This window comes from Cygnus olor, chromosome 2 (assembly GCF_009769625.2).
Source record: "Cygnus olor isolate bCygOlo1 chromosome 2, bCygOlo1.pri.v2, whole genome shotgun sequence".
Taxonomy (NCBI): Eukaryota; Metazoa; Chordata; class Aves; order Anseriformes; family Anatidae; genus Cygnus; species Cygnus olor.
In genome coordinates, this window is record NC_049170.1 from 80,405,234 (window position 1) to 80,429,637 (window position 24,404).

General features: G+C 39.4%; 1 protein-coding gene across 1 annotated transcript in view; it reads left to right on the forward strand.

Moving 5' to 3' along the window:
- The window catches only part of PHLPP1 (PH domain and leucine rich repeat protein phosphatase 1), a 131,859-nt gene that overhangs the window by 72,443 nt on the left and 35,012 nt on the right, over nucleotides 1-24,404 (forward strand). Inside the window, exons 3-6 of the mRNA XM_040547959.1 lie at nucleotides 813-938; nucleotides 14,696-14,862; nucleotides 22,991-23,137; nucleotides 23,691-23,921. Of these exons, the coding sequence (XP_040403893.1) occupies nucleotides 813-938; nucleotides 14,696-14,862; nucleotides 22,991-23,137; nucleotides 23,691-23,921 (671 nt within the window). The remainder of the gene's footprint in view (nucleotides 1-812; nucleotides 939-14,695; nucleotides 14,863-22,990; nucleotides 23,138-23,690; nucleotides 23,922-24,404) is intronic.

Here is a 24,404-nt window from a genome sequence, read left to right on the forward strand (position 1 = left end):
GGTTTGAAAGGCTTTCCAGAATGCAGTGCTGAGACATTGAGACCATAAGTTGTGTGGGACTGCGCGTGTATGGTATCAGAATGATGTATTCTGGGGTGTTTTTAGCAAGTTGAGAAATGCCAAAGAATTAATTGGGGTGTAAGAGAAGCATTTTGTTAAGCCTGTTTTTAATAATGAATATAAATTGTGCTCCTTTAGGTTGTATTAAAGACAGCCTGAGATACGTTTCCTTAGGAAACCTTTTATGGTGCTCAGTCTCTCTTAAAATGTTGTTCTTGGTGTTTTTGTTCTTTGATGGATTCTTTGTATCTTGCATACTGAAGATAGCTACCCAGAAGAAGGTTGTAAATACCTGGGGAAAAAAATAAAGTTACAAGGAAACAACCCGCAAAGAAACCTTAAATACTGAAAATAGCAACAACGTATTTTATTTCAATATCACCATCAACTTTCAGTTCAAACTAAAATTGTTGCCAAATTTATCTGCCTGCAGCATCTCCAGTTTTTGCATACCTTTTGTTTGTATGACATGAGATTAAGTCATGTGGCTAGGAATTTTTGTCAGACGTGTTCTTTGTTTTAGAAGTTTTTTCTGGAAAATGGAGATGAGCAAGCTTAAAGGTTCTTGTTCTGTTCTTATGTCTTGCTTGTGTAGATTTCATGGATGTTTGACAGTCAAGACCTAGCTGAGTACTTGAGGGAGTTAGTACAATTCTACTTGAAGAGCTCCTCTTGAACACATTTTATCTTTTCCCTTCTGTAGAGAGGTTCTAGATTCTTTTTTGCTAACGGTTTTTGTGCCTTTATTGTAGGTGGAAGAAGTGAAAAAGCACCAGCACTGTTTAGCATTTAGCTCCTCTGGACCTCAAAGCCAGACCTACTACATTTGTTTTGATAACTTCACTGAATACTTGCGATGGCTTCGACAAGCATCAAAGGTAAGAAGAATATTAATCCCTGAATGGGATGTTGGCAGTGTTACCCCCAGTTCTGTCCTCTGCTGCAAGGTAGTCCCTCTTCCAGGTTCACATTATTAGGAGCTGCTGCTGCTGTTAGTAGTGCACAAAAAGGCTCAATTTGGGAGTTCTTGATAGCAGACAGTAGCGAGGTGATTTTTTTTGCGTTTATACTGAAACTTCTGTGTACTGAGGTTGTGTAAGCAAAGTTCTTTGTTAAACTTTCTCCCTTTTGTCATCTTGATCCAGCTGGACGGATGGAATGAGATCATTAGAACAGGAATAGTGACAAATATAACTGTCAAAATTAGAATTTAAAACGCTGTGTTAATAAAACCTAAAATCGTGTCGGATCTTTTTTAATTAGCTCCCTACACAGAACCCAAAGCCTACGTTGCTAGAATTAAGGGGTTGTTTCCTTGCTTGGTAAATGTTGCAGAATCACTCTTTAGTTTTATAATTATTTTTTTATATGCAGACATGTCAGCTATTAAAAATTTTAGTTTAGGAAGGGATTAATTAGTAAACTTCATACCATGTTTAGAGCACTTTTTTACTGGAATTTAGGTCCTGTGTTATTTCATTTGACTTTTCAGTTCTCCTGTATATTGTTGAAAGGCTGTTTTTGCAATTACCTGGTTTATCTCTTAATCCCTGCCACTTCTGGATAAATCCTCTCTTAAGTAATTTGTGTATCTTGACCCACTGATTTTTGATTTTTACCACGCAAGTTCTTTTGTTGTGTTGTCAGCACTCTGGTTTTCTAGTGGTGCCTAAACTATCCATTAGTTTTTACTTGACAGGGCTGTTCATGTTCTTTGCTTTGTTAAAGCAACTTGTTTTTATATAGTACTACTCAAAGATATTTATGGCACACTAGAGCTGTTCTGTCTCTTTAGATTGCAATAATGCATTATCCAGCCTACTGCCACCGGTACAGCTGGGTTGCATGTTTTTTATTTTATTTTTAAGAGGTTTGGTTATTATGTCAAACTTTCTTTGAGCAATAACTACTGCACCTCCCAACACATGCATCATTTAAAATGTCCTTTGTGTTTTCTCTACTAAGTTTTAAATTCTTCTTAAAGACTCTGTTTTGGCATCCCTACTCGGGCCTGTTAAGGCTCAAGGTAAAAATCACTAGTGCGTGTTTTATGAGACACTAAGGTATGGTCTGCCAGATTCTTGAGTTCTTGCAGCTTTGTGGCTCTGCCTGGGAGAGTAGTGTCCTTTCATCTCCAGAGGCTTTGACATTAGATAAATGAAAGGCAAATCTAATGAGTGAGAAAAACAGTGTAAAACAATGAACTTCAGAAGTAGAGATAAATGGCCAGAAAGTCCCTCTGAATTACTGGCAGCATAAGCTTATTCTGTGCCATGCTGTGCTTCTCTCTTTCTCTCTGGTTCACCCAAATGACTAACAGCATTGGGAAGGTAGCCAGCATGAGAACATATCCCCATGCACTCATGAGATCCTCCTATTTCTCTTATGTAAGAGTAGAAAGGAAATACATAGTTTAAAGTGTCTTTTCAGACCCTCAGAACTGAGGAAACTTGCTCTACTTGCTGGTAAGACATGCTTCAAGGAAAAAATGAAGCCTAATTTTCCCCAGCTCACCCCTCCTCCAACCCCAAAAACTGTGATTTGTGGATTTTGAGACTGTACGTTGCCACTTCAAGTTGCTTTTTTAATGTTTGGGTTTTCTGTCCTTAGATTGAAAGACAGACATGAGCATGATTGTATGCAAGGCAGTTGTGTGGGAAGCACTGTGCTGTAACAGTTTCTAAAGAATAGAAACAGAGAAACTAGTAATGCTGCAAAGTAACTCAGACTTCTTGCGGCTGATGCTATCTGTCCCTGTCCGAATTTTTAATTGTAGGGTAAATCATTCCTGATTTTCACGTACAAATAAGGAAGGTTCATTTTCAGTTCTGTAGTTCAGGCAAGCTAGAGTTCTCACGCGAGGGGTGGGGGGGAAGACATTTATATAAGGTAGTCTGCTTTGAGTGTTGTGAATGTGGAAGCTACTTGAGTTCAGCGAAATTGAAAAGTTCTTTCTAACCAAGAAAACACTGCATAATGTGTTGTATGTCTGAAGGGAAGTAAACTTAGGAATGGAAATGTTTTTCCCCAGCTTTCAGTTTCTAGTTGCTTTCTATGGGCTGGGTTACGTGATACAGGTTCTTGTTTAGTTGTGGTTCTGTATGCGACGCTTGCACTTCCACGAATCATGTCTACGAGCACATTTTAAACATAGTTGATATTTAATGGCGTTTCTCTCGAAACTGGCACTTATGTTAACTTAGTTATGTTCATTGATAGCTTTTTCTGCAGTCCTTCATGCTCCTGATTGACACATGCTGCTGAAAACTGAGGTTGCTGATACTTACAAGTGTAATTAAAGCTTTGATATGAATTTTAATACAGAAGGCAATCATGGGTAATATGTTTCATTAAAACTTCTCAATTCAGTTTTTAACTATGAAAAAAGTGTATTTTATATACCTCGAAAGAGCCAGATGATGTTATTTCAACTTTTAAATAACAAGCTTAATCTTAAAAGATTTTACAAAGAATGCTTGCTCTGCAGTCTTCCTCCCCACAGAATATTGGCAGTGTTGATTTTTTTAGGAGTGTTCCAGAATGAGACAATTCTTAACACATCACTTCTACAATAAATAAATGTATGCTAGAAAAGATTTGAATTCATGTTTGCAGAGACTTGGGCTTAGTTTAATTAAAAATGAACATCACTTGTGTATAGTCTGATTCATTCTAACAGTCAAATATATCTTAGCCAAGAGAAATCTGATGGTTTGCCCCAGTATATTTTAGGATGGGGCTTATGAATAGGTTTTTCGATAGGCTGTCTCGTATGCATACGTGTCTTGAGGTGAACAGAACTCTTGTTTTCAGGACTGACTAAAATTATTACACAAATAGTGACCTAAATATTGAACTTGGTGACATACTTACTCCAAATAGGTCACTTTTAGATATGCTGATTTATCCTCAAACAGAATATTTTTAAAAGCTGGAAATGTGGCTTGTTCGTTAATATTGATAGTTTTCTGTACCACAGCGCATTTTCTTTCCTTTTAACTTCCAAATACTGGAGTCCTAATTAAGGAAGCTCAAAAGGAAAACAACAACAACAAATTTGGTCCTTTGTGATCTAATGTGTTCATTCTGTTGCCAAATGTTGAAAAATAAGCTTATGCAACCGCAGGGGGGAGTGGAGGGGAAGAAAGGGACGTCTTCATGGCTTTAAAGAACTTTTTCTTCTGCGTAAAGTTGGCATGATGGTGCTGGAACTCGCGCAATTACTTGCAGAGTAATTCTGATCTGCCACTGTTTACTACTTGAATGTAAACTGCAGAAGGACAAAAGAATGTGCAGTTAACAGTACTCATACATGATGAGGGCTTTCCTCATTTGCTACTTCCAAAATTGTTGCAGGTGGGTGCTCGAACAAAAGAAAGAATCTACGCCCTTAATGTAGTAGAAGAAAGCTCTTTCCTGTATAAAGTGTAATTGAGTGGTGGAACTTACTGTCACAAGGCTTGTATTTGTGGTGTGGTGACGTGCTCCTGCTGTTTGACACTAAAACAGCTAAACTAAGTTTAACGTTTTTCAATATGTGAAATTGCTGTGTAAGAGTTGACTACTACATGACTAATGACGTGGATTATTTAGCTAGTGGAAAAAGGATTATCAGTCCTCCATGTTCCAAGGCATACAATTAAAGGGGGACATCAACATCTATCTCGGAAATGTAGTATTGCATAGCTTAAGTAGAGACATAGTACAGGATTTTCTTTTCTTGGAAACACTGAGCACCACTGTGCACATTGAGATGGGTTATCTGACTGTGCAAAACTAACCCCACCTCTTCTCTGGGAGACCAGGAAGTGTGTTGACAGCTTCTTGCAACAATTATTTCCTGCCGTAGTGCTCTGCTCAGTGGGGCAAGTAGAGGAGGAGAGGTGATGAGAGACGAGGACTAAATAATGCACGACTGCTTCTCGTAAGCTGCCTGTGCAAGGCCAGATGAAATACAGGTAGATCAAGATGTACAGGCACATGCCATTTTACTGGTCCTTTACTGAGCTCTTCTCAGGCTGAATTGTACAACAGCTGCTGTAGTGACAGTATATTTAGTGGAGAATAAGCTGTTGTGCGCGGCTTAGATGCCAGGGTAGATTTGTACCTACACACAAAAAAAGGCTGTTTAATAAATTATGAATGTCCAAAGCGATCCTTGATTAATAAAGATTCAAATTTGAGTTTTCTGCTCTGTGCCTTTGTGTTTTCCCTTCTCTGTTTCAGTCACCTTTGTCTTCAAGTCTGCAGTGGAAATGTCTGTGCTGTTCCAGATGATCAAAGCCTGCTGTTAAAAAGGATAGAGTAAATGATGATGTCAGTGTACACGATGTTTAAAAAGTTCTAAGAATAGCAAATTCAAGGGAGAAGGGCACGCTGCCATATTGGTCTTACTTTTTTCATGTCAGTGCAGAACACGCTGTTCATAAATTCATTTGCACTGTGAAACTGGCAGAAAACAAACAAATTTCAATTTAATTTATCCTATACAAATAAGTAGTGAAGGAGCCCCTGTAGCAGTTGTATCCATCTTTCTTGAACTTGTTGCAGAAACTTATCTGAAATAGCAGTACAGAATGAACTTTTTAGCATTTTTACCTCTAAAGTTGTCCTGCTCTGACAGGCTGCCTTGCTCATTATTCTAGGTATTTTTTCAGTACAACAGCTTCATGATAGAGTACATTTTCAGTGTGAGTCTGAGCTATGTGATGCAGGCAAAATTGATCTGTTACTCCAGTAATACGATCTTATTTCTGCTGAGGAAAAATGATTTGAGTTCTGACTACATACAATCTTGGTGCTGTAGACAATATTTATATAAACAAGAAATTCTATAGAACATAAAGAATAACTCTGAGCCTGGTTGCAGTTCTGCAAATGTATTCCCAAAATAGGGGAACAAAATGATTGGCTTGTGCGAGTGTTTTACAGGAATGGTGCTGAGGGAATGCAGTGAGCAGCAACTCAGTGTTACTGAGAGAGGTACCCTCATCCACCTTTGAGGTACTGGAAGATAGTCAGTTGTGGGACTGCCTTTTCCTCCAGTGCAGAAGATTCTGCTCGTTAATTAGTGATGTGTAATAAGCAACATCTGCTTGTGCATATAGCTCCATCTCTATTTCAGATACTGCCGGATATTAACAGATTATTTGTTCATATAGGCATGGTCAACCAGCAGAAAGACTAAAGTGTGGATTCAAGTTTAGGGTGGAAAATAAACTTTGCGGAGCTTTTTCATATGAAATATGGCCTTCAGCCTCTAAAGACTTGAAGCCAATAGTCTCATGGTTAAATTAGTCCTACATTGTACCTTCCTTGGCTTGCCCACTCTGAATGACCTGTTTCGTATGTGTTCCTTGATACTCTAATAAGCTGTACCATCCTTACAGAATCCATCATTGGAGGGATTTTTATTACCAAACCTCAATTTTCTCTGGAGGTATTAAGGACAGGCATTTCTAACACTGTTCAGAAACAGCTCTGAATATATGCATCTAAATATAGACGTGTGCATATATATGGGAAACTCTACAGAGAACTGTTGTACGGAACAAACACTATTCTTGTTATTCCTGACTTTTTTTTTATAATTTTGTCTTGCTCCATGTGTTTGATCTGGGGTTACTGTGTTCATGTGCATGCTGGGGATGGGTTGGAGGTGAGGGATGTGCTAGTCACTGAAAGGGCGACTGCTGTAGCTGGCTTCTTATGCCAGAAGCGCTTGGAGGCTTGAAAATGACTCTTTCTACCCCTATGACCTAAGAGCGAGTGTAGTATAATGCCAACATCAGTGACCCAGTCTGGAAATAGCCTTTCATCAAATCCAAGGCTCTGCAGAAGGCTTGTTTTAAGAACAACTATCTAGGTTTCTTTAAATTTGTGAGGCTAAGTAGCATTAGCAACATGTTTGTAACTGTTCATTCAACTTAGGGATCTTTTTTATTCACTTCACGAGTTTTTCTCATTTTTTTTGCTGTGGCTGGTGGGTTTTGTTGTTGTTTTCTTTTGTTTTCCCTTACTTATAGGAAATGTAGTGACTCTGCAAAAACGAAACCATTTTTCCCTCTAATACCATAAAATGACAATATTGAGATAATGCCTTCTCTAAAAATAGATCCCTAAAAATAAAACCACAGCTTCCTTTTAGCAGTGATTACAACTACTCCATCATAAACAAACCTCTCACTTCTGTGTGGAATTTGACTTCCTTTTTTGTGTATGTGTATATCTTCAATATCTGGGACCTTTGCTCTGCAGTGATATCTGGGCATTCTTGCTGTAGGTGGTTTCTTGTCAACGCAAGCCTGAGGCCAATTTGGTTTCTCTTTTGATTATAACACTGGAAAGTATTCCTCCTCCTCTTTCCCTGCAAAACCTATCCTTTTGTGCCTTTAGTTGTTAGAGGTCAGTTGTGTTTTGGAAGTTAACTTCTGTTCATTGTAGCATCTCTTTTAATAGTTCAGGGGAAAGCTTTGTACTTTGGCTCTGCTGGTTAGTTTTCCGCATTAAAGTTGTTCAGCTGACTCCAAAGTGGTATAACTAGTGACCAAGATTTTCCCTTAATTTTGGTTCTAGCCAAGCTGTAGCTTCACTTTTTCGTGCTGAAATTTAGTCTGTTGTCCTTGTTTTGGACTTGTTGCCTTCAGTTAAGGGTAGCTATTGAAGTTTTGCAGCCACAAGCGAGAACGGAAAACTAGGTTTCGCCCACACATATGGAAATATCATTCAAGTAATGTCCTTTGAAGCCTCTAAATCAGGTTCTGATATTGAAGCTGAGTTTGTGAGGTTCCTGCATAAATGCAGGGAAGCTTAACTATGGCTTACAGCTAGCAGCTCCATGAGGTGTTGCAGTTGTTACCTTTTAAGGTATGTTTATTTCAGGAAGTTCCCAAATTATTTTCAGTAGCCTCTTGTGGTAGGAGGTGGGAGTGAGCAGGGGAATGTAACTTAGTTCCCTGGAGCTTCATTAAGAGCAAAATGTCTGTGGTGAACAGATCCCATGAGACTGGGGGAGGCTGCAGGGACTGGCATACTGCGCAGTACTTCCTTACATACAAGGTGATAACCAAGTTGGTCTTGAAATTGAATGACTGTAGCACTGAGAGCCTTTCCAACCAAAGTCTAGCAGGGAGGGCAAAGAAAGGAGAGGCATTACCAGCAGAAACTGATTTTAAGGATGTTTGGTCTCTTTAGGTGGCTTATGTTGTTCAGGGAGAAGGAGGAAGGTCTCCACAGAGAAGAGGGAATGAGTGCTGCAGACTAGTTTTAGGCCCCGGGCCAATAGAGCTATATTCTTTGTTTGTGTTACAAAATACTTGGGTCAGAAGGCCTTTAAAAGTTGCCATGGAATAATGGCATGAGAACAGTTTATCTTATTGTAGAATTAATCCATATGATAGTGTTTGCAGCTATGTAGCAGAACCTACGTCAGAAAATGGTGGCCTAGCATAATGGCTTACTTGACAGACAAAACCCAACAACAAACCCACCAAAGGCAAATGAAAAAGCCCTCTGCTTGTGGGACAGGGGAGATGTGGGCAAGTGAAGACCTATGGGAAATGCTGACAGTCCCACTGGTGAGTCTGAAATCTGTAGCAAACACTGAAAGAAAACCTTTGCTGGAGAGCTGCTCATTGCAAAGCCTGCTTACTGTCTGTGCGGCTGTTTGTACAGCTAAAAACTTTAGTCTAACAAAAGAAAAGGAGGTATTTCTCAGTTTGTGTGAGAAGGACCTGTTTTTTCAACATTTCCAATGAGTAACAGATTGCTTTTAGTCAAGCTGTTTTAAGGATGTTAATATTCCTTGCTCCACCAAATGGAGATTCACATGCCTGAGTTATAAGAAGCTTAATGCTACAGCTAATTACTGTCCCTTAACTCTGAGTTGCATCTTAAGCCTTGTCCTTGCAGGGGTCTTATCAATGTGAACATCCTGGGGTGACTTACCACCAAGGTGGTGGTGTTGATATCATTGCCTGTGCAGTATTAGGGTCTCTCAAAGAAGAGCAGTTTTCCTTGTGAGGGAGCAAAAAACACTCATGTTCTGGAATAAATGACTTCAGATAGTTCCAACATACTGAAATGACAGGTGGCTAATGTCATCTTACTGACAAATTCTCACTTTCAAGATTATGACGCTTAACCTGGGTCATTGACTTCCACATCTAAGAACCCTTTTTTCTGGGCCTGTATCATGCAGAATAAAGGAATGCAGGTTCTGCTTCGTTATCTCCATATATCCTCCCTCCATGCACACTCACGCTTGTTACTACTGTTTTCATTTAAGTTCCTACAGCTGTGTGTAATGTCCAGAAGTCAAAGCAAGCTGTTTCCGCATGCTGTATACATCTTCATTTAGAGATAGGGAGAGGAGAGCAGGGGCGAGCAGAACGATTTTTGTGTCCCTGAGTCTCGTCAGCACGAGGAGTTCGCTAGAGACTTTGGGCTGTGAGTTGTGCTGCTACTCCCATCTCGGTAGGCAGCTACTGCTCTTACCCATGCCATTGCCTGTTGGTTGGTTATGTGAATGACTGAGGGGTTCTCAAGCTTCTGCTGAGCTCCATTTTCTCTTTTCAAGGCCCTTAGCTTGAGTTGATATGCATCTAGTTTGATGTCTGAAAGAAAACAAAAGGGAGAGGCAAGAAAAGCTGTAATCTTCTAACCCTTTGGACTGCCTCGATTTTCAAAGTAGTCTTTTAAAAATGGAAGTATAAGGCTTTGAAGCAACAGGAAACCTTTTTATTCCCCCCCTCGTTAAGGTTTTTGGCATTAGTTTGTTCGCCAGTCTGCGTGCTCCCTTGGCTCTTGAGGGTGCAGCGGGGCATGGATCTGTTCCCTTGCTGTGCAGTCGGACGCGTGGGGCCCCGCTGCTGAGTGGGGCTGTGGCACTTGAGCAGGGAGTAGGATTAAGATTTGAAACAAGGTCAGTTTTGAGGAGAACTTGTGTGCTCTAAGTGGTTAGCTTAGATACTTCAAGTGTACGTACCACTGTTTAGTTAAGCCTTATGCATGTGTTGGTGGGATGTGACGGTTATCAAGCTGTTTAAAAACAAATCTTAGAGGAGAAAAATTATACTACTTCTGTATTAGCATGTCTATAGCAGGTGTAATTTAACATCATCAACTCAGTTCAAACAGACTGAGAATTTGGCTGCCTTTACAGTGTGGGCTGTTTAGTTATTTTAATTGTCTTCTGTTGAAGTCCTAAATAGTAATTTCTTATCTGAATAGAACTGTAGGGAATGGGCTGAGGGTAAACAGGAAAAAGACATAATTATATTGGTTTAAATTCGCACTACAGGTCACACCAAAAAATGGGCTTGTGTAAACAAGGCTTGTGTTTGTCCATACAGCTGGGTTCAGCTGCATCCATTGCTGACATCCATTGTCAGCGACAGATCATTTTTGTAATAAAGCCAAAGCTTTAAAACAAAGGCAGTAATAAGACGTGTTGCGTAGCTCGGTGACAGAGGTAGTATTATACTGTTGGACAAAGCAAAGCAGTTTTTCAGCCCTGTGTAGCCAGAAGAGGCAAGAATATTGGTTGATACAAATATTTTTCTGTATTTTTATTGCCAGCTGCTAAAGAGTCACAGTGAACCTATGCTACATTTTCGTTAATTCTAAAATAGTTTATATTTTTAAAAATAAACACCTTGATGAAGCCTTTTACCTTTAAGGTACTGTTGGCATACATGAGTTGTTGTTCATACTTGGAAGCACCATTGTGACACAAATAATGTGTTTAAAAATGAGGTTTTGTACCTGGGAGACTCCTAGTTCTTATCCACTTGTGCAGATCTGAGATGGGCAGCAGCGGGACACATGCAGGGGGCGGAGTTCTCCAGCAGCATTACTTGTAGTCGTGTTTGCGGAATAAAGCTGTACTTCAGTGCTGCTGGAGAAAAATTTAAAATCGTGACAACAGGTTTTCTTGATAGTTGCAGTGTGTAGATACAAGGCTCTGTCATACAGGTACTATAGGTTTATACCACTAACTTGAAACTCTGTTTCAGTAAGCTGGACTCACATGGAGACCCAAAAAAGAACTTTAAATACTGTAGGCCAGGGCTGCGCAACTGAGGTTGCACTTGGCCATACTATATTACTACTACTCTAGTATTAAAATGGGAGACTTCACAATGAAGTGATTGACTGTAGAGTGTTTAAAAATCAGATTCAGGAAATGGAGAAGAGCCACATGTTTGCTCCTGTTTCTTTGTATTTTCAATGATGAAAAATCGACAGAAAACTGGTACTTCAGAAGCACAGAGCTTGCGATGTGTTTAGGCTACACTGTTGTGAAGCTGTTGCAAGTCTTCCTTTTCTGGCAAAGACAGGCAAGGATTCTACAGCTTCTCTGGCACAGTGGCTGAGACGCTGTCACGCACCATCATCAAGAAGGTCATTCCCCCAGCCACCTTCCCCATTTTATTAGTATAGGAAATGAAACAGGGATTTCATGTGAAAACAAGTGTCAAGGATGTATTCAGATTTGGATGTGTTTAGAAGACATTCCAGAGGGATTGGTCTGGACAACGGCTTCACCCTGCTTGGGAAAGCCATGAACTGTGCTTCTTGTGTTGGTGTTACTTATTTTTGTGCCTGTATGTGTACGCATACATCAAGTGTATAAAACAGTTATACTTCTATTCGTAAGTTTTTCCCAAAGAAAACACCTAACAAGCCATAATGAGAGCTTTGTGTTTGCTCCACATCTATCCAGAAAGTACTTCTCTCACATCTTGCTACCACACTGACTCCAGTATTTTTGTTAGAGCACAGGCCTGTTGAACTCAGCCCAGATAAATTGTTGGGGTATTTATTTACAGTGGAATGTCTCATTTTTCTTTCTTCTAGTAGAAACCCTACTTGCTGCAGATAATGTCCTAAGGATGTTCCTAATGTTCCTAAGGATGCTCTTTATTCTTTGACTGTGAGGGGTATTCTAGCCAGAGATTTCTTACCTATTATCAGCATTTCTCTGCAGTGATTCCCCACAGTGAGCTGGAGAAACCCAATGCTTTATTATACACTCTACTGTGTTTTAGAAGAATGCTTTGCAATAAACAATAGCAAACAAACACATGTGCTCTTAATAAACGATAGCAAATGCATGCACAGTCTTAATGCATTTAAGTCAGTTGAAAAGCAAAATTGAAATATCCCTTTATTGTTTTTCTTTGCCACTCCTTGTTTTTCATCTTTTTCCTCTGTTCTCTAGGAATTTGTTACAGAGAAGTACTGAGCAATGAGAAGAGTAAAGACTCTATCCGTGCCTATGAGAATAACTGTATTTGTTTATATGACTGTTCCTTGTAATGATTCAGAAGTTAATTCTTAGCATACTGCCTTGGTAACAAAAAAGACTGCAATAAAATTAGTTGACTTCAGAACTAACTCCTTTTAAAATATATTTAACTTTCACAATTATCTGTGGTAGAGCCATCGTGGAATATGTATCAGTTTTATGATTAATGAAATTCTTTGTATAACAAGGTGATTGCTTTTAAAAACAAAACCAACAAAAATAAAACCACACACAAACAGGAGCTATAACTTTTAAAAACAAAATTACTTTTAACAGTTTTTTTTTCCACAGAGGTGGAAGGCTTTAACAAAGCACTTGAATTCTTTTTTTGAGACCACAGCAGAATTTGGGTTTGGCTCACTTGGAGTTATCAGTTCTGGTATTTTAAACATCTTAGAGTGACAGGCCTTGCGGAGCTCTGCTGGGTCGCTTATTACTGTTCACACTGCATTCCAAACAAGCAGTTGAAGCAACAGTATGTGTAAACATTGCACCTGAAATTACACGTTCTCCTTTTTAATTTAATGGGTGTCAGTGCTTTTTCATCAGATGTTTTGTGTAAGGAGAAGCATGCCCTGCTGGGCAGGTTCTGGCACCGTAAATAGACCGAATACCTACCTTTTAGAAATGACAGCTGAGAATAGCCTATGAATAATTTTTGTCTAATACTACAAGAGGAAGAAAAATAGTAGCTACGGTGACAAAAGGACTGAACTAATTGAGTAACAGAAATTCAAGCATTTTAATGGATGTGAGAGGACTGGATTATTAACGGTCACATTAGAGAAAAACACTACACCGTCTGTTCCTCTTGAAGCTTATGGCTGTGTGTTTGTAATAGAGCCCACTTATCCTGAGGCCTGTGTAGCTTCCATTAGAGAGGAAAAAAAAAAAAAGGAAGAAAAAAAGTCCTTGGCCTTCCTTTCAGTGGCAAGCTACTTCACTTATGCCAGCAAAAAAATTATCTGTTTCTGTGTTCAGGGTCCTTCATGGAAAAGGCTGTATCTCTGCCTACAAGATTAGATGATATCTCCTTCACTGGAGTTCCGAGGCTCTTATAAACTGCCACTGGGCTTTGTTTGAGGATTTCTTGTTTGTTTTTCTTTCTTGTCCCTTAGATGTGGTGTTTGTACTTCCAGAATCATAGCATGCGAGGCCAATCAAAGTGCCAGTGGCAAAAATGTTTGCTTCTCTTGCAGTGAGCAGCCGACAGAACACGTCACTGTTTGAGCACTGGTTGTGCAGCCCCACAAGTCTAAGATGGTAGCGAACTTGTTTGCTTTCTCTCCTTTGATCTAAGCCATGTCTGCTCCAAAAATGTCTCTTACTCTTCTAGCACTTGATTGCTCCTCCTTGCCCACCATCCTCACTGTATTGTATTTCATACTTTCTGATGGAGGTAACTCCATGACTCCCAAGACTTTGAAAGGGTTTGCTTAATAGTATTGGACAGAAAATAAAAGTAATGATTCTCAATGGCAGTGCTCTGTTTTTTGTTTTTTTTTAATTAAGTAAATAAAGTGGCAGGTTGTAGTTCACTCAGTCGTATCTTGGAGATTTGGTAAGGTGCAGAGTTTCTGTTTGAATTTGCTGCCTATAGATCTCTGTGGAATGACGCTAGCCCTTTCGTAGTGCTAGGTAGTATGATTTCTTTGGCAGCTGCAGACTTCTGTCTTCTCCTTTCTGGAGGAGTGGTAAGCTCCCAAATCTCAGTTTTGTTCTCATCACATTTTTATCAGTTACCCTAGGCCAGTTTTCTAATTTAGCGAGAAGAACAGAGTGCTCAGTTCTTTGCTGCTGGTCAGATACTGTTTTCCCAGTAAGATGTAAATGTGATGAATTGTTTTTTTCTGACGTGTAATAGTGAGATAGGTTGACTGTTATCCCCTTACCTCTGCTCACCTTTTGCCTTGATACACTGACCAACCATACCACCATATAGAGGACTTGTGCGCTTATATTTTTGCTGCTATTACTTGCTAACCAAAGGACTAAACTAAAGTTTGTCAAATCTCTTACCTGTTTTTCTGGTCACAGAGTATTGCATAACTTTCATAGATAAAAATGAATTCATTTTGCATATTAGTTTGACAAACCTTTGCGCTTTCCCCCTACTGGCCATCTGTGGACCTGGTTTTAGCACTGAGTTGGAACAAGATTGTGGGTTAACTTCTACAAGTGATGTAAACAGGGTTGAATTAGCTGCATATGCTGACAATAACTTGTGTTGTGGTTAAAAACAGTTTATCTCATGCTAGTAGGGCTGAAGGAAATGCTCTTGATTTATTACAGTATTAACGTATTGGTGTACCTATTGACTTCCAGGTTGCATCACAGCGCATAAGCTCAGTGGATCTTTCATGCTGCAGCCTGGAGCAACTGCCTGCCAACCTGTTTTATAGCCAAGACCTCACTCATCTCAATTTAAAGCAGAACTTCCTGAGGCTAAACCCTAGCCCATCTACAAGTAGAGCGCTTAATGAATTGCAAAGGTAAGGTCTACTGGTTCTACTGGTCTTCCTCTGCCCTCGGAGCCAAGTAACCACTGGTCTGCAAGAACTTTCCTAAAGTGATGCTGGTTTAAAAAAAAAAGTACCTCCTCTTGTGGAGGAGTGGACAGACTGTAACGCTTCAGAAATCGGTTAACTGCGTGCTGGCTAGAAACAGACCAGCTTTCGTAAGAAACTCGATGTTTTTCTTTTTTATGAAAACTATTTTCGATATAAAATGCAGAAATGCAGTTTTCAGAGTGTGTTGCTGTACACCTACCTACTGAGGCTAGGCTGTAATCCTTCAATCTGTACTCATGTGAGAGAATGAGTTGCTGAGTTGCCCATCAGCAGCATTCTAGGTAGGGACAACGCTGTGTGCAAGTTCACTTCAGAGTTTTTGTTTTCTCTCAAGCAAAGAAAGCCCTGATTTAATAAATTAAGCCAGATTCCTGTCATCTGTCTTCTCTGTTCAAACCTCATCTTTTCCTAGTAACTGTGACTTTCCAGGTGTTCTGTCCATTGCAGCTCATCAAGAATGTAAGAAATGGATGGACAGCAGCCCTACTAGTGATCTGAATGATTTAATGTGTGTGTCCCAGAATTGTGAAATCAGCAGTCTTTCTGTATGCTGGAAGATTAATGTTTCCATAGTAAATATAAGCCTGTGATTTTAATTTCAGTAGTAACTGAATTGCAGAGTACCTCCGGATTGTATTTGTGCATAGTCCTGTTCAAATGAAATGTTTTCAACCACGTTTCTACATCCCTTCATCTCAGAAAAAGAACCAAAAAATGCAAGATGAATTATGTGGGCTATTGTATTTTATATAATTCCAATTTTCTTCTAGAAAAAAAAAATGGCATAATGGAAGATGAATGAACCCAGCAGGTCTGCTTTACAAACAAAGCAGGCAGTGCTTCCAAGTTTATGAACAGTCTGGAGAGGAATACTGGATTAAATGTTCGGTGAATATTGGTATAGATCTCCAAATAACAAGTGGAATTTTAGCAGAAGTCAGATGATGAACACAGACAATTAATGAATATTTTTATTTTAATTTTTATCATTTTCCTTCTTTAAGTATTAGAAATTGTACAGTAGATACTTAAATATTTTTGTCCATGTATATACAGCTAATTCTGTCTGGGGTTTGAAAGCATTTATAAATAACATGGTGGGTGATGTTCTTTGTTTAATATTTTCTTAGTTAGTGCTGCAATTGTAGGAACAGCAAGTAAGTCTTGCTGAAAGCATTAATAAATTATTAAAATTTTCATCACTAATGTGGGCCTAAATGTGAAAGTGTGAAGGGGTTCAGTTTACCAAAAAAAAACTCTCCTGTTTTCTGTGATTCTGCATAAGGAAATTCTGGAGAAATAGCAGAACAGGTAGCATGAAACAGATAAGCCTCATTTTTTTTTTTAAAGAACTGGTCCCATTCTGTCAGTGACTGATAGTCTGCTCTACCTCCACTGCTTTGACCTTGCCAAGAAGGCACTGGAAGATCCATGAACTTCTGGAGCAAAGGTCTGAGTGATTAGGAAGGATAGCTGGGAGTATTTCAGTGGATCAGAGCAGTGCCTCACAAGCTCTTACCCTTTGGCTCTGACCTTCCTTTTACCACCGATGTTCTCCAGCCTTATTTTCATCCAGCACAGGTGGCAGGAAGTAAGTTTGGAAGCTACTTAGCCAGGAAGTAAGTAGCTGGAAGCTGCTGCTGCTGTTCCCATTGCTCTGCAAGAGGAAGGGATTTTGTAAGATGGTAGCTCCTGCTGAATGTTAGATTTTTCCAATTCTTTCAGTGCTCTATCAGTTATCTTCCTCTTTGAGGTGGAAAAACTTGAGTTTTCCTTGTGCTGCAAGAAAGCTTTGAGCCAGCTTGACTACTGCTGTAAGTCTACTTTAAATCAGTGAGTAAAACCACAAATACCTAGCAAGAAGGGAGCACTGCCTTTGAAATTATTATTGAGTCCTAATAGTGAAAGCATGTGCAAAACAAGGGAAAGTCAATCATTCATGGAAACACAGGTTGCTAGTTGTCTGACATCGTTTTCCCCTTTTTCCTCTAATTTAATAATATAATATTCAAAATGTTGGGGGTTTTATGAGGTAAAAGTAGACTGGATAAACCAAAAATCATTTTTCCTCACTCTTGTTCTTTCAAACCACTGCAAAGCAACTGTAAAATCTCTGTTGTTCTGATCTGGTACTGTTGGCTTTTATACAAAATTGTCAGTTTTAATTGCAGCCACACACAGGGCACAGCACCAATGAATCAAGCCCAGAAGTATTTAAGGCTCTAGAAATATCCATGTGCTTAGATGTTGTGAACAAAATGTATTGGCATTTCATATACCTAGCCTTCCTGGTACAATTTTTAATAGAATCTGGTTGGCAAGGCAGTCTAGGAAAACTTGTCTCGCTATAACCAGCGCTCGGTGCTAGCTGTTCCTCATAATAAATCACTTTCGGTGGTAATTTAGTAGATGTGCAGGGATGCTAAATGTCAAAACAAAAGGTATGTCAAAGAAGAAAATACCAGGTTTTCAGTGACCCACTGCGTAGACTCTCAGAACCAGTTTGGTCGTAGTAGTGAGGTGCTGTGAATTTCTGTGCTGAACTGTCTGAATGTTGAAAAGTATATACAGCATCTGTATTTTTTTTCTTACCAGGGAAAATACGTATTTCATACTACATATGAAAGTAGTCTGAAAATTTGTGTTTGAAGAACAACACAGCAAGTTTTGATCCTTGTTCTCCCTCACTGTAGTTTTTTTTAAAATAAAGCAATGGTGATTTTGGGGGTAGAAGAGGGGTCTTAGCTGAAAGATTTCCCAGTTGGTGACTTACTAGAAGTTAATGACATACTCTGTGATAATATCCCAACAGAGTCAGAGTTTGTCTTAAAGGCCTTGGGGTTTTAGCCATTGTATCCTACAGGTGGAACAACTGAAGACATTCTGTTGTCTTAAGTTGTCAAAAACTTTATTGGTTACACTTTTTTATACTGGTTGATACATTTTAACCATGAAGTTAAGAGTTGTGTGCACTGTTTCCAAACTTTTTTCCCTTATCTACAGTGAAACTTCACATCTCCTTTTCTGAAACGTGAACAAGAATTCATGATTAGTAGTTTTGCAGAGTACTATCACTCTAGGTTTCAAGCAAATTAATAAACTGCAGTCATTATTTACTGTTGCTCTGTTTCAGTGGGCTAGGCCCATTTTATACATAATTGTTTCAGTCACTGTTGGAAAAGACTGTTTACATCAAGAGTACTGTTTCCTTGTTAATATTGAAAAGGAAGTTGCCAGTGTGTGGATTTCCAATATAAGCCTATCACAGACTTCAGCACTGATTTAAAAAATAAAGAAAAAGAGGGGGATGTGGATGTAATAAACCAAAAAGTTTGCTTTAACAATAACAAAATGATGCTTGCCAATTTTATCAGAATAACAAGTTATTCTTCTGATTGTGGCTGTTAATTATTAACAGTGATTATGTGGGTTTTTATCTCAAGATCATTGGGTACCTTTTCTTTTCTAGAGCCTCTTTAGAAATCATCTGTCCTCTCTGGCATCTCAGTTGGAATTCTTCTGGGCTAGTAGCAGTAATTTAGAGTTGCTTCCATAGGGTATGAGAAGGCTAGAGAACTTAAAGATATCAATGCAAGTGTTTCTGAAATTCCTTGCTACTTCCAATCATAAGATAGCTGCTTTTAATCTGAAAACCCATAACTTAGGCATCCCCATGCTCTCTTTACAAACGTAGAGTGCAGTAAATAGGTGCTTTGAAATGCAGTTATCGCTCGGAGAACATTCATGTTCCCAGACAGTGAGGCAGGAGCAGCGTTAGCGACCAGACTGGTGTGAACCCAGCAGCTAGGCTTATCATAAGTTAGGGTGGGATGTAGTTAAATCCTAGCTCGACCCTAGAGGTTGAGGAGTAGGGAAGAAAGTCTCCAGCCTGCCAGTTGCTTGGTCTTAAAGTGCAGTGAAGTGCTGCTTGAGATTATCACATTTAGTGCATGAAACTGAGGTTACAGAATAGTCAAATGGTTTAATGATGTGGCATTTATGAAGGTGGAAACTCGTAGTTCAGTGCCAATGCTTGCAAGGGTGTTGCTGGGCAAGTGAGTGCGATAGTTGCGCTAGTAAGCGATGCTGGAGCTGGGGGACAGTGCTGCTGCTTGAAATGATGTTCAACTGCCACCACACCCCAAATACTGGAGATAGGACTGGGAAAGCAATTGCTTTCCTCCGGCTGAGCTCCTTATTGAGCCATGTGTTCTGTTTTGGGTGCAGTAATCACCAATGTTTAAATGCTTTTGGTAAGAGTGAGGCAAGACTGGTTTTGTCAGGCTAGGCTTTTATGGCTGTGTTCCAGTAACTGTGTATGGTCATCTCAAATACACTTTTTCCCCCCTCCAAGCATACTGGAACACAAGTGCTGTACTGTGTGTTTCCTCTCCTGTGTACACCAAGTAGACCTGAATTTGAAGTTGGCGTATCAGCGCGTTGCTTTGCCATGATAGGAACTGCTCTTGTTAGCCCCTTTCCTCATTTTGCGTATGTCAAACTAAAGCCACTCCTGAAGTGGCAGCTTCAGGATTAAGTTATTGGGTATTTCTGGGCTCAGTTATGGCAATTAGTGTTCAGTCATGTTGCATGTTTAAAGGAAAGGGTTGACGTGTAACAATTTGCTCTGCCTTAAAATAGGACTCTTTTATGCCAGGGAAGTGAGTATTTCTGTACTGGTCATTACAATAGAAGGTCTAGCAAGCTAACTGAACATAACATGTCAAGCAGTGCTGTTCTTTTCTTTTTTAAAGGTTAACAAAATATAGAACTAGGGAAGGTGGAAGAAGATTACACTGTCACACCTCAAATGAGCAATTCTTTCCCACAACACATGTGGGGACAACATTGATGTGCCCCCCTGCTTCTGGGAGGAATCAAGATTTGGGGGTGAGAAAACAGCAGGGATGTTGTTCTGTAAAATGTTTGAAGCCCACCGCTGCAAACTCAGCAGCAAGAGAAAACTGGAGTCTGTAAAATACTTTTCTCGTACCCTATTTATATCCAAGCTACAAGTGCTACTGACTATAAATCTATCCAAATAGAATAAGCGCTATAAACAATCCAGAATTTTAATATGCGGCATGGCAGTGCTCCATAATGGGACTACACTGTTCTGTTTGTGGTGTGGATAGCACAAAGTGAGTGACCAGAGATGAGAGGCAGACTAAAGATTTTAACTTCAGGCACGTACCTGCCTGTTCTGCTTAGAATAGTTTTGTAATTGACACTGCTCCATGAGAAGAAATGTGACTTTAACATCTTGCAAGTGAACATGTTTGCAGAGTAGGAGGAAAATGTCCTGTCGGTTGTCTTAAATTAGCCATTTAATACTAACCAAGTTTAAGTGTCTGTCTTTCAGATTTCCTTTAAATATTATTTAACAATAAGTCACCTCTGTGGATTATTTGACAGAAGCATTATATGTGCATTTTCAGTGAATATCCAGTACTGGTAGTACTGCGCATCCTCCCTTACATGTTGTATAGATCAGTTGACCAGTCTGGTTCGTGTCCTTAGTAATCAGATTAACTAAAAGTTTAACATACAAATTAACTCACAAAAGACCCTTAATAAACACATGTTAAAACATACACTAGAAGAGTAAAGATGTAATACACAGACAAATAATTTTTTTCCTTTGACATAAGATAATTTTCTACAAGAGTGCAGAAAATCTTGAAGCTGAACGCTGCGTTGGAATTTCTTGATGTAAACAATTTTTTTAGCCTCCTCCCTTCCTATCTCTCCGCCCCAAATCCTCTTTCCTCTATGTCACAGCTTGATCTTTGGTAATTTTATCTCGAGATTGTATTTGGAGTCTTCTAGTAGCTTGTGGTTTTCACTTGTTTAGTGAGCAAAAGCCCTGAACTGTTCTTGAGACTCCAGAGTGGCACGAGTAAAGCCTGTAGCCTCTGTGCTGGTTATTAAATCAGTTAATTCTTTTTTTTCATGGTTGACTTGAAAGCTGGAATGTTTGCATTTTGCGGCTTCTCCAGCAGCTTTTACTTATTTTTGACCTCGTGTTCACCACTACTTTTGCACTTGAATACTGAAAAATTCTCATTTGAAACGTCATTTCTATAGGCCCTCGCTTTTCCTGCTTGGAGCACTCATACTGTATTTGCGCCTGACTTTGAGGAAGCTGTGGGACAGCTGTTCCATCACAGAATCACCCCAGGTTTCAGAGCAATGATGCATCTTTGGTTGAACTCTACAGTTGTCTTCAAGATAAATGCAGTACTGTGAGTTTTAGTTCTAGGTTCAGGATTTTTAAGCCCCTTCTCTAAAATAGAGGAATAGGAAGGTATTTTATTCAAAATGTTTCTTTTTCTTTCTTTTTTTTTTCTGGCTAGTACCCCTCATTAACATTAGCTGGCTTACCCTAGCCTCCTTTTATTTTATAGTTCTCCCTCTAGAGATGCATTAGTCATTGTTTCTGCACAGTAGCATTTTTTTCCCTGCAGCAGTAATTTGATTGCAGGATTTCATTTAGTTTGTCTAACTCTGTTCCAAACTTCTGCCTCCAGCATAGCACAGCTTGTTCAAAATCTGTGATAACTGGCCATGATTTTTCCTTATTTTCTTTTCCCGTCTTCGCACCGAAATAGCAATAGAGAGCACAACATTCCCATGTTTGTTGGAAGGCTTTGTAAATATTAAGTGTATTTACAGTCTGTACTTTGGGGTTAAATCCGTGCCCCCATTGATAAGAGATCCAAAGGCAATAATTAACATTTTCATGTTGAGTTTTATTCAGTGGCAAGAGTTTGATCTGGCCGATACTGAAGGTTGTGTACCAGTTAATTGAAATAGCTGGTGAGGGTTTTTAAGAGTCTTCTTGTGTTAAAACTTTGTAACCTGTTCAACACTTGATGCGTTTTCTGTCCTTGTTTTCTGGCTGGGGAAGAGCAAAGTGTTTTGAGGTGAGAATACGTTGGGCAATGCAGAGGCTGTGAATGCATTGGCACCTACTATCAGAGATCACTTTCGTGAAATAAAAGTCTTCATAGGTACAGTTTTGCTTCCATTACTGTGTTATATAAAAGTCTGCTCGCACAAATAAAGGACTTGAGAGTTAATGAAGGGAAAATTAAGTCTAAATAAAATGTCCTGGCATAAACCGTGCCAGAGAAGAAACTTCCTCCCATCTATCGGAACCGACACAGATCTTTTCATTCATCCATTTATTTGCCTTTAGGCATACCTCCAGTGGTTGTTAGGCAACCATAATAACGTTGCTGAACATTCAGGCTGGCTAATTGGATTGTCCTCTTCTTGTATGTGTTTTTTTGGTTCAAACAGTCTTTTTGGTCATTTCTAATAAGGCAAGCACATGCAAGTTACTTCTTTGGCTGACTAGATAAATCAAGGGGATTTTAAGAGTTCTGAGACACGTTGGGGACAAAATTTTGGAATTAGTGTGACATCCCAACGAATTGTACCTAATCAAAACCCTAAGGATTTAACTCGATTGCTGTAGAAGTCTTGCTAAATATTGCTTTAATTAAGTACACTTTCCATTTCTGTTCAAACCAACCTATTCTGATGACATTTTTGGCTGAAAGGCAGTATCTATTTGCACAAATGGAGCTGAACTGAACTACAAAAATGTACTGTCGAAATTGGTGGAAAAGTTCCTGCACCTTGTAACCAGTGTTACTGTCTTACTAGCAAGTTACTGTTAACAGTCTTACTAGCAAGGAATGTGTTCAGAGATACAGCAGTGTTTCAGTATGGGATCAGATGCAACGGAAGACCTCTTCGGAAATGACATACATCATAAGGATGGCAAGGGTCTGTTCTGTGTTACTTGTAGACATTTAGTTCAGGAGGGCCTGTTTCTCCCATGCCAGCTTCACATGAGTGAACTCTTGCAAGTGGCATTGAACTTGAGTGTCTAGAAGTTTCCATGCTTGTTCTGAGTACATAAACTAAAAATGCATGTCATTTTTATTTAAATAACCAAACTTACCTTGTATTAATTATTGTAAGGCAACTTGGTATGTTTTATGCTTCACTTCTTTCTCTTTTTTTCTTATCTCTGTAGATTCACTAAGTTGAAGAGCCTTAACCTCTCCAATAATAATTTAGGAGACTTCCCACTGGCGGTCTGCAGCATCCCAACCCTGACTGAACTCAACGTGTCCTGCAATGCCCTTAGAAATGTTCCAGCAGCTGTAGGCGAGATGCACAAGCAAGTACTTTCTTAAAACTCAACATACACTGCCTGATAGTAAAGGCAACCAACACTTTCACGACTCTGTATGTGATCTTGCTATGAAAAGTGATTTAAACTTAAATGGGTTGTGTCACAGCAAACTGTCTTGTAGATCTGTATTGAAGCAGTTGTGAGCTGCAGGTAGAGAGGAAGCACCCTTTGTGTCTTGAAGCTCTTCCAGTCCCCAGTATTTGACACAAGGGTCACCTTTCATGGTGAAGAGGATCTCTAAATGTCCTTGATTATGTGCTTCAGTCACCACACAGGCCACAGTTGTGGGTGGAGATGTTTGAAGATGTGATGTTCCTACTAGCGTGGCCTGCGTTTTGTAGCTACCAAGGCTTTTAATTGCTCAGTATTTTCTGTAGCAGATGTTAAAGCAGTATTCCTTTGTTTTTATTTCTTCTGCCTTTTTGTATATTTTATTTCACTGTAACCACAGCAGATTTGTGTGTTTATAGGAAGGAAATGGGATTTAACAGGTCACTCACTTTCTTCATTCTCCCTTTCCTTCCCCTGCCTGTAATAGCTTGCAGACATTTTTGCTGGATGGTAACTTTCTCCAGTCCCTTCCTGATGAACTGGAGCATATGCATCAGCTCAGCTACGTGAGTCTGTCCTTCAATGAATTCACTGACATTCCAGGAGTATTAGAAAAGCTGACTGCCATGGATAAACTCTGCATGTCGGGAAACTGTGTGGATACCCTCAACTTACAAGCGTTAAAAAGGATGCCTCATATTAAACATGTGGACCTAAGGTAGGTATTTGAAAATGGGGCAGAATAAGTGAATCTAAATCACTGGTGTTGAAACAGTTTCTCCTATGTCATAATATCCCCTGGGTATGAATCCGTTGTGTTAATCCATTGAACCGTGGACTGTGCTGTTAACTCACAGTACTTGCAGAGACTTAGCCCTCTTCTTTGAGGAAGAGGTAATATTTAGGGCAAGTGATGGTTAGGCAAATGAGTTTCGGAGGAAAATAATATTTACACCGAAAGTTCAAATGAAACAGGGCCTGGGACACTGTTGACTTCCGCAGTTCTAGTTGGTGCACTATTAGCATAATATAAATGATAGCCCCTGATCCCAAAAGCTTCTATTTGAAATATTACAGATGTGTAAGATGATGAAAAGGTAAATTGAGAGGACAAAAATAGATGGCTTAATGTTCCTTGGTATGTTACAAAGCCTAGTCCACAATTAGTATTTTATCGATGCTTTCAGCAGATTGTGAAGAG